Raw genomic sequence first — 10778 nt, forward strand, 5'->3', positions numbered from 1 at the left:
GGCGAACTTCATTGACATTGCCTAGCCACAGTGACACTGGCACGGAATTGCAATTTTGCAACTTCCTTTCAAAGTTAATTCAGCGCTATGCGATCAATGGACCCATCTGTCATCAACTGTTCGTTGAACTGAGGCTTCGGCGAAAAGTTTCCATTCGAGGAAGAAGTAAATTTTACAGCATTCAATTGTGTTACGTATATTTCTCACTCATCTTTAACTTTTCACATTTTGTTTTAAATGAAAGATACTAGATGGAGTGTCTTAAAGTAGTTGCATGATGTGTCATTTTAATTTTACTTGAATAGAGAGTTAATAAAACAAATAAATTATTGTTCTGTTAATTAATCTTCACCATCACCATTCTAATGGATGAAGGAACTTAAACATATTAGAAACATTTTCAACATTTTTTCAAACTAGATTTAAGCCACCAGTCCAATTTCCAGACATCAGACATTGTTTTAAATTCTAAAAAATAAATTTTTATCTATTAAGGTTGAAAATAAAACATTTTGGTTCAATTACTCGCTCATAAATGATCTTTAAACCTACAATTATTGATCGAAACTGCGAAAAAAATTATTTCGTTTCGAAAGTTAACATAAAAGATCAAGAATGTTTTGATAGCTGTTTTTGTTTTTTTTTCAATTATACTATTAGCACCATACAAAACCTTTGAAACAGCTAATATTGATGTGTAACATTGACTACACTTGCTTTGTAGTGATATTTCTGAATTTTGGGTATAAAACTGTTTTACAATCAGTGTAATCAACACTAGCGAACAAATTGTGTTTTGTTTGCGATGGTGTAATGTCACACAGTGATTTTGTATCAAATCGCATAACTGCATTAATTCCTTTGATTCAAATCAAACAACATTGTTCCGTGCAAACACTGTGATTTGGATAATTTATTTGATTATTCCAACTAACACCGTGCCATAATTCAAAGCGACAGAAAAACCAAACCTGATCCTAAATTAAGCCTATTGACCGAGGCCAGGTCCTGCAATTAAACCCAGCAGTGCCCATCTCCGGGACGTGCCTGTTATCGATGCACCAAACCAGGGCGATATTGATTTCTGCACTCCTATCGACCGACGCCATCGAGGAGGAATTCAATTTTGATGTTTTTTCCCCCCCTTCCTCCGCTCCGTTTTCCCCACCGCAGGCGTCCAAAATCGGTTGCAATGTATGGCAAACGCCACTGGTGGCCACAAACACACCTACAGGTTACTATCGGGGCCGGGATGGCATCCGATGTTATCGACGACACCACCGTTGTCGTAATTAGTACGTAAAATTTATTACCCTGCACGAAGCTTACACACACACACACACACACACACACACACACACACACACACACCCAGCATGCACGTGGACATTCGCACGCGACGATAACGAACAATTTCCGGCAGGACGATATTCCAAATCCTTTTCCCAGCTTTTTCCCTCCCCATCCCGTAAAATTTGAATTTCCCTCGAACGCGTGTCACGTGAAATAATTACGGCTTGTCGTAGTCGACCTTCCCTTACGGACGCACGGTTTGGTTGCGGCTTTCCGCATTACCTTCAGGGTCCAGCGGAGCCTTCGTTAAATCCGGAACGAAGCGGAATTACGCTCCGAACCACGTGGTGCGTATGTTAAAATGAAATAAAAATCGATGCATCCTCGAACGGCTTCACGCCACGCCACGCTGACCAATCGATAATTGATGAGCAATTTGTGTAGGAAATGACAACGCGATAGGCCATTTTGTTGATGAACAGCGTAACGGAATGGTTTATGGATAGGTAGCAACAAAAAGTCCGTCAGAAATAACACACATTCACGGAGCGCACATTTCCATTCCGCAAAACATGTTCATCGGATTGTTCGGGAATCATGCACCTTTTTTAAATGGCCGCGTGCTTTTACCCTTTTTTGTGCGTGGATATGGTTGAATACCACCCACCACCGAAACAGGCCGACGTTTGAAGCGACGGCTTCATTCATAATAAAAATGTTTCCCACAATAGAAACACGCCGGGGAACAACACTTTTCCCTCTGCATCAGAAAATTTTGCAAACTACGAGCAAAAATGGTTCGTTGAAGGGGGGAAAAAATGGCGTACTCCAAATACAATTCCACTGTCGGCAAGTTCCAACGTTGGGTACCAAAAAAAAAAAAAACACCCTGGACTGAAAAGTCTGCCAATCCATCATTCCATACGATTGCGTCAACCGGGAATGAACTGCTCTTTGTGTTCATCTGCCGGCCAGTTTTTAACGTTACGTTTTTATTTTCTATGCTTCACTACCCAGTTATGCATAATGGGAGCATACCAAAAAAGAAAAAAAAGCCTCCCACCCCACGGTGTGGAATATTAAACGCCTCGTAGCGCGTCCCCCCTCCGGGACACGGGTTATTACGTTGGCGTTGGCAAATTCATTGGGACAAATTTAACGACTCGTCACGATGGGACTCGTGTATTCTGTCGCGCATAAAAATGTTCCTAGCCGTCGTTGGCGGCAAAAAAAAAATGGGTTGAATTTGGAGCATCCACCTCCACGTTCTGAACCTGTTGAGAGAGTCAAGTGACGTGTACGGAGAAGATAATAGACATTTTGGGATGGTACGCCGCTTCGGGCCGAAAGTGTCGAGCCGAAGAGTTGGGTGAATAAAAACATTAATTGAATAATAAAGACTTTCCCACAGCATCCCATTAGTCGTGGTGGTGAAGATTTTTTCGGGGGGAAAAAAACAACACACACATAAAACCAGTCAAACTAAGCCGCTTTTCGCGAGAGTCTTCGAAGGAAAAAGGTAAAAAGCGCGATCCCCCGAAGTTAATTTTAATTGCCGCAGATGTGTTCTGTTAGATAATTCCAACGTCTCCAAAACGTAGCTTTTTTCGTGTGTAGTTTTCCTCCCCGACTTACACAAATCGCCGTGCGAAACGACATGAGCGGACGCGCTCACACCTTTCACGTCATCACCATCATAAACGAGGCCCGAGGAGTCTGGGAGTTTATTGCCATATGACTACTGGTAACATCGGAGTCGAATCCTCCCAGAAAACGTTGCTTGTAAAACCGAACCGGCATGCGTAAGTGAATCTTCTGTTGTGTACAAAACGATGACTTCCTACCTCTTTCACGACTCGCTAGCTCAAACCTGGGCATCTTATCAAACATTCGGGAAACTGTTACCTCGCCGACGATTTGCGTGCGTTACGCGGGCGCGCGCGCTTTTGTGGGGGGCGCCTTTGGAAGAGCGCATATCTTTATCGCCATGCCAGTGCGAACGGCTGTATGACGCAACCTCCGAAACCGCCGGTCGCTCGGTCGAGTCCATATGGCGATCCGTACCGCCCGGAGTTCGCGGGTGCCCACCATACCGTTACGCTAATGAGACTCCGTTGCTCTCCGGTCTGGTGGAGGAAAACTATTAGCGCCTCCGGCAAGCGACTAGACCCGAAGACGCTGTCCGTAGCCCGTTCCGTAAAACAAACGATTAATTAATCGAATTAACGGCATCCGCATGCTGGCGTTGCTGCTGTGCGTGAAGTCACGCTGTAGAGGAGAGAACTATCGTTTTCATCCACGAGGCCCGAGGAGTTCCCCAACCCAGTCGGGAGAATCCCCACCTCCGAAAGGCGTCCCAATTAAGACGTGCTGTTTTCATCAATTTCGTCTTAAGTGCGAGTGGATGGCCGCAAGGAACGGCGAGGCACCTGACGGCGTAGGCTTTTCTGCCTTTCACTTACCCTCGGGCTGTTGTGTGCTCCTACAGGGGCCCACCGTAAATGCCTGCTCTTAATTGAGGGATTATTTTAACAACAACGGAAGAAACATAAGTTTAAATTCCACCACTCACCAGCGCTGACAGGTGGTTCGGTGGGATGAACTCTTCATTAGCATGCGCGAACAAATGCTTTCAATGCTGACGCACACCTTTGCCGGGCGAGTTATCACCGAGCAGCTACCGGCTGCTTGCCGTATCAGCTGCACATGATTGGAATCGTATCAAATTTCCATAATGCCACCGGCTCCGGTTCCCAAAACATATTTCCAACGAAGCACGATGGGGTGATAACTTCGAGACGGCTTGCTCGACGTCATAATTTAAAGACTTTTGCAACACGAATATTCCCGATAGGCACCTGGAAATACGCCCCCGATATAGGTAAGAATCACCGTTTACGTGAAGTAGTTACGAAGATGGTTCGATCCACACGAGTCAACGAACGAGAAACCTCTGTAAAGCTGTTCGCCAAAAGCTCAAACCATCTGCGCTCGATTGATAGCATAATTTAGAGGCCAAAGAACTGCTGAAAATGTTCTGATTTCTTGTTAGTGCAGACGGGTTCATTATCTACTATTCATTTCCTGCAAGAATAACAGATTGATTTTACATTGCCATCGATGGTGTTTTTCCTTCTATTAACGAATCGTTCGAAGCATGCAATCAATGGAAATTGTGAGATCAGAACAAAAACGTTCGGCAAGCTACAAGAAACTGAGCAGGAGAATATCTTTAAAAAAAAGAACAAAGATAACCCTTTTTTCAGAAAGGAGAAAAAATTCGAGCGTTCAAATTATAGCCATCAAATCAAATGAACACAAATTGAAACACTTGGAGTGCATATTTTATGCAAAATAGCTTAAAAACACACAATCAATCACGAGCGAACTCAAACCATTTTGTATGGCAAGGTGAAAAACCTCCTCTTGGGAATGGAACGTGTGAAATGGTTATCGGAAGCAATTATGCAAAGAATGAAAAATTGCACATTACTGTGCAACGGCTTGGAGGGAAGAAAAGTGGTTATAATTTGCTGCAAACAAGCAAAGAATGTTTTTACAGCCGATTATTGAAGCTCAATTTCTTCTGCACTCTAACGGCGAACGTTGGCGATAAGTGGTTACAAGATTTGCGCAGCTGAACATGGCCAGAATACCACAAGGTCCGTCGTTATCGCAACTAGATCTTGACCATTACGCCATCTTCAGCACCGCACGCAGTAACGTACACCCAAGACGCCCTCCGCCTTTGCGAACAAGTGTCCAATTATGATAACTAAATTATGAATGACCCATAAATCAACGCCGACGACGCAACCCACACCATGTTGGGAGGGGTTCGAGTCACATGCGTGTTTTGTTTGAAGTACGCACTGCAAACACGCACCAACGTTCGCGAAGCGACCGGGTTACAAATCGCGCCAAGGCAGGGCGTGTCTGGAGGTGATATGAGCCGAGACAAACCCTCCGTGACGTCGATTTACATACAAGGAAAAGGGTGCCTTCCGAACGGGCGGTGGGAGGCTTTCCCGGACGGTGAAGAAAGGGTGAGAACAAGATGTTTATCCGTGGAGTTTGAGTCTTGGGTCAATTGCTGGCTAACAAGGCTCCATCTGCTTGATAGTGTCTAATAAACCCGAAACCAAAGGAGTACCCTCCCACATGGACATATACAGCGCGTAAACAAGGTGTAAATTGATTCAAGTCAGCACAAGAATACGATGTCATTACTTCAGCCTAAGTCCTTGCTCTCGTTCTCGTTCAAACCGAAGGAATCTTAGCGCCTCATTTCCCATTTGGATGTTCCTCGCTCGGGAGAAGGTTGTTGCATCAGCTAACTGTAACTGTTATGAGCCGTACAAACCGTCCCACACATGGTCAGTACCCTTCTGCGTTCTACCCTCCTATAGCACCACAAACACTAACCAGATGATAACCCTGACCGCTTCCTTCGAGCAAATATGATGACTGTATCTTGGATGGCTTCCGACTCTGACCATTAATGGACCAACGCTCAGTTTCCCATCATTACGCGGGCGAAAAAGCGAAGCGGTTGCTGCACCATGGTGGAGGGTAATAAATATTAGCATAATTACTGTGCTCCGTCACGTATCATTAACACATTGGCCATAATTGGTCACCGTTTTTGATCCGACAAGCAGGGGGAAAACTCGGAAGTGGAACGATTAGGGATACGAATTGATTGGCAAGAATTGCATACATTATCTAATTTAACCGCGAGCGTAGAAGATCAAAATGAATTGTATTTAATAGATTGATTAATTTTCATCATTGATAGCGTGTTAACTGTTTTCAATGATCATCGTAGTTATGTTATGGAATCGATAAACGACAATCGAACAAGCATGACGTATCGTATCTATTTATTCTATCATCCTGAAGATAAAACTTCGATATTCACAGACATTTGATATAATGGAATGTTTAATGCCAATAGTTTTCAAGTAAACCATTGCTAAGCATGTGTAGTTAGACTATACAGTATCCATAATGCCACCAATTTTAACTTTAAGCTTTGTTATCACAACAAATACATGACTTATGGAAAAACTTAGCCTTCGATAAAACTAATTGTAGGTCGCTTTATGTTAAAGAAATTCGAATTCAATTACAAAAGAAAGAGAAAAATTCAATTACAGAAAAGTATCAACAAATGATAAATATTTTGCTGTTTATTGAATTTTATTTTGCGAGTCTAACCAACATTTTTAACACATCATGGAATGGCCACTCTTGGACTATTATTATTGAAGATCCAAAGCTTAGCCAAAGCATGGCTTATCTTTTTTATTTTTCAAATTGATTTATTTAATCATCCTATGTTTCTAGTGTTGTTGGCTAAGTTTTATATCTGGCATTCTATTGTTTGATGCCGTAAAGGGCAAATTATTCAATTTAAGTTTTTTTCTATACGAAAATCTTCACACCAACACTCCTTTAGCACGGAAAATAAATTGTTTTGCAAGTACTTACTGTTGTTCTCCGTTTGCCTCAGAAATGCAAGTTTTACGACGAGCAATTTTTCCAAAAAATTAGTTTCTCGAAAAACTTTTCATACAGTTTCAACTCCTATCAGCTTTGAACACTCCATTCGTTAAATTTCAGATCTCTTAGGAAAAAATCTTAGTAACTTTTAGAGCAAGTAAATTCGACAAGTTGTGACGTCCCAGGCATCAGTATAATGATTGTCATAGATTTCATTTTTTTTAAATTTATTTCGAAAAAGCTCTTCCGGTTGATTCACTTAAAGTTTGTAGGTCAATACGCTTAACTAGACGAAGAGGCGACGCTTTGGATCAGTTCAGCACCTCCACGCCGTTAAATGGAGTATAACTTCACAACCGTGCGACAACAATGAACTGCTGAAGGTGATCAGAATACAAATTGAAAGATTGGATCTCCACCTCCAAGAATGGGTGGTGCTTCCGATTCCGACCTGCTCGAGGCCCGCCTAAACAACCCGCCCAAACATTAATCACGACGCCGATCAGGCAAACCGACCCGGGGCCCGGGAAAAGTTAAGCAGGGGTCGTTGGGAGGGAGCGGCGACATTCGACAATTCGAGCACTCGACGAAAACTTGAAATCCGATTATTCTATTGCAGCGAACGCAGGAAGGGACAGGAAATGCGAAGAGAGCCACGCGCACACAATTGTCGCCAACTCCGGAGTCCAACATCCGGAGGCCGCACGAAACTCTCGCCAGCGGATGCCGGCGTAGACTCCAATTGTCACGCTCGTATCAAGGGTAGTTGGGTTCGGGGTGGAGACCGTCCCGACGTTGAAGGGCTGAAAAGAATGACTCGCAATCACGCGATAAAAAGTAATCTTTCATGTCGCGCGTCGCCTTTGCACCTCTGTAAAGCCAGCTTCGAGGTCTTTGGCTCCGCAAAGTGGTAGGATGAGAGGACAGGTCGTTTAAAATCGCTTTTGCAAGGAGTTGGAGAACCGTGGAAGGAGGAAACATTATTCGTTAGTCATGCAAGTACGGAAGCAGCGACACCAACGACGCACCGTCGATAGAGAAGTACTTGCGATGAACTATGAGAAAATAATGACATAACTCAATTTGAGCAATCTCTCCGATAAAGTTTTCCCCCAGAAACGCCAGGAAGTGGCAACGGAGATAAAATGTATGTCTCGCCGAACCGGTCTATCACGTTTTTAATGAGGTGCCGATGAAATGCATCCACGTTAGAACGAGTATCGAGTTGTCAAATGTTTCTAGTTTAGCAGCTTGTTAAAGATTAAAACGCTTGACACGGTGACACGGAGCGTAAGGAAACTGATACGCCACGGCGAAAGTAAAAGTAGACTCCAAACTTGCTGCTCTAATGCACGTATTTCCTCGAAAAAATACGCTTTCCCATTCCCAGACGGTGTTACTTACCAGTTGACAGACGACATTTCCAGCTTGTGCTGGATTATCCGAAGCAGGTCGGGAGCCGCTCCGGTGGATTTGCTTGCACTCTTCGAACGGTATCGACGCCTTCGGGGCCGGCCATTCGACATATGGCTCATGGAAACGAAAAACTAAACACCCGACACGTAGGCAGTGGCTTCCGTTACGCACGACCTCGTTATCTTCTCGAAACTGCAACGCCAAAGACCCGGCAAGCCGTACAAGAAAAATGCTTTGAAAGTAAAAACCCACGACCAGCAACTGTCTGTTTTGAATATTCAAACTTTTAGGATCCGATTGTAGCTCTCTTTCACAACAAACAAACTTTCATCTTTCAACGATTTGAACGCTTCTCATTAATCAGATGCATCGATCGTTCCCGGAAACCGTCAACAGCGCTTATCTATTTAGGCGCTGACACCGCATCGGGTTTTCTCGGAAAGGTGAAACCCTTTTTCTATATCACCTTTCGTTGCATTCGAAAGGCTCAAATGCAGCAAATCCTGCGTTAGAAAGGAATTGATCGTTTTCGAAAACACAACGTTACTCAATCGATTGATGCAGCTTGGGATAGGCGGTATTGGACGGATAAACATCAATTTGACAAGTCAAAGTTACGCACAGATGACGTGCTGTCTGATAATAATTTAAACTTTAAAAGCTTTTGACTTTTCAGAAGAGACTTTTACCATAATGGATATTTTAATCATAACATTTTTACTTCCCATTATCGATAGAGTTTTTGAATCGAACGATATTTTAGAAAAGAAATAAAACGTGAAAGAGGCATGCCTTTTGCACTAAAAACAATGATAAATAATCAAATAATCAACTCAAATCAAATTGTCAATTGTAATTTGGTTACGGAGTATAAAAATATCAGATGCATCAATTCCTATTAATTAGAGCATCACAAATAAATTTACACATTTCTATGCATAGGCCGTGATTAAAATTGTGCAATTTTTTATTTTTTTTTTTTTTTTTTGTTTTGAAGAGTCGTTTTAATGGTTTTGAAAGTTGAAATTAGGTAGTCTCATGTTAGTTTTCACTCCAATTCAAATCCATTTGATACTTTAGTTTTGATAACATTGAGAATCAACAACAAATTACACCATTTAATTTCATCCCGTGTTGACCTGTCATGAACTTTTAATGCCCACTGGTTTGCATTAAATTGTAGAACGAAAGCCAAGTTTTGCAATTCCCTTACGTTCCCATGCAGTTTCACCTTCACACTTGACCAAAAGGTCTATGACGTTCGCTCGCATTGCTCCACATTCGTCCCGAAAACCGTTGCAACCGTCACGTAAAGTACAACAACGACGGTGCAATTAAAAGTGAAAATATGCTAATCAACCTGTCAATCCCATGCGGGCGAGAACAACCCCCCGGTTGGTAAGAGTTGCTAAACACCTACTGCATTTTAAAATCACTCAACATCACTTTTCGCTTTCGTACGTTTGTTCCGAGCGTGCTTATTAGAACGGAACTGGAATGGGTCACGTTTTTGGCGGGTCGCAGTGAAGGGACACGCGAACGTCGACGTTCTTCGACGCTGGCCAAAGGTAGACGTAACGTGATGAACCTTTTCCACACACACACACACACACACGCCGAACGCCGGTTATGCCGGCCTTTCAAGCGGTCACGCAGTTGGGAAGGTATTTTTTTCAAACACCTCAAACGAAACGTTCTAATGTGTTAACGGTTGCGTGTCGCTGGTGCTTACTGGGTCGAAGGAAAATGTACCGGTTGTTTTTTTTTCGCACACGAAGGGTTAAGTAATCCGATCCAAACACTCAATCTCGATTCGACGCAGACACGAACGCAGAAATGCCACACCAATTAAGTCAAACTGTTAAATTGATAAACACATTACGGGTATTGTCCGAGAGCGTTTGGCATTTCATGTTCGAAGATGTTTTTCCACCCCCAACCCCAACGCAAAAGGGATGCATTTTCTGCATTCTTAAATTAAAAAAAAAATGCACACACACATACTGGGGGGAGGCGCCCTCGTTGGAATTAAATTTAAACCCTAATCGGCAATTAATCAGCTGCGTTTAAGACGCGCCATCACGTACTTGGAATGGGCGCTTGATGTTTGCATATCAGCACCCCTTTAACTCTTCCCCTCCTTCTCTTTCTCTCCCATCCTATGTTCCTTTTCTCGAAAACATTGGAAAATTGTAATCACGGCACCCGGAGGCGGTACTTGGCACTCGGTAAGATGTATTTTGTTTTCCCCTGTTTTTTTTCACTTCGGCAAACCGTTTCACACTGCGTTTCACCCGGTTTCACAAACACACACACGCGCCGACACCTTCAACCGGGTGGTGTTGTTGAAATTGCAAATAAAATCTACTTATTTCGATCACGTACTAGCTTCCAACACAAAACAAACACGAGTCCCACACGACCGGATGTTGGTTTTTTGCTGGTTTTGCCTTCTTTCCTCTCTTAGTCAAAGCCCCTATTCGGAGGCGCTTATCGTTGAAGGGTTGCTGTCTACCAACAGCTTTTGCCTCCTTTACGTGATGGGTCTCTGGGAGGGCAACCTT

At 43.2% G+C, this 10778-nt stretch overlaps 1 protein-coding gene across 1 annotated transcript in view; it reads right to left on the reverse strand.

Moving 5' to 3' along the window:
• LOC131268831 (myosin-IIIb-like) overlaps window positions 1-8324 on the reverse strand; it is a 30022-nt gene extending 21698 nt beyond the window's left edge. The window contains exon 1 of the mRNA XM_058271113.1: window positions 8203-8324. Coding sequence (XP_058127096.1) covers window positions 8203-8324 — 122 coding nt within the window. The remainder of the gene's footprint in view (window positions 1-8202) is intronic.
• Between the last annotated feature and the right edge of the window lie 2454 nt (window positions 8325-10778).

The sequence above is a fragment of the Anopheles coustani genome, chromosome 3, assembly GCF_943734705.1.
Source record: "Anopheles coustani chromosome 3, idAnoCousDA_361_x.2, whole genome shotgun sequence".
Taxonomy (NCBI): Eukaryota; Metazoa; Arthropoda; class Insecta; order Diptera; family Culicidae; genus Anopheles; species Anopheles coustani.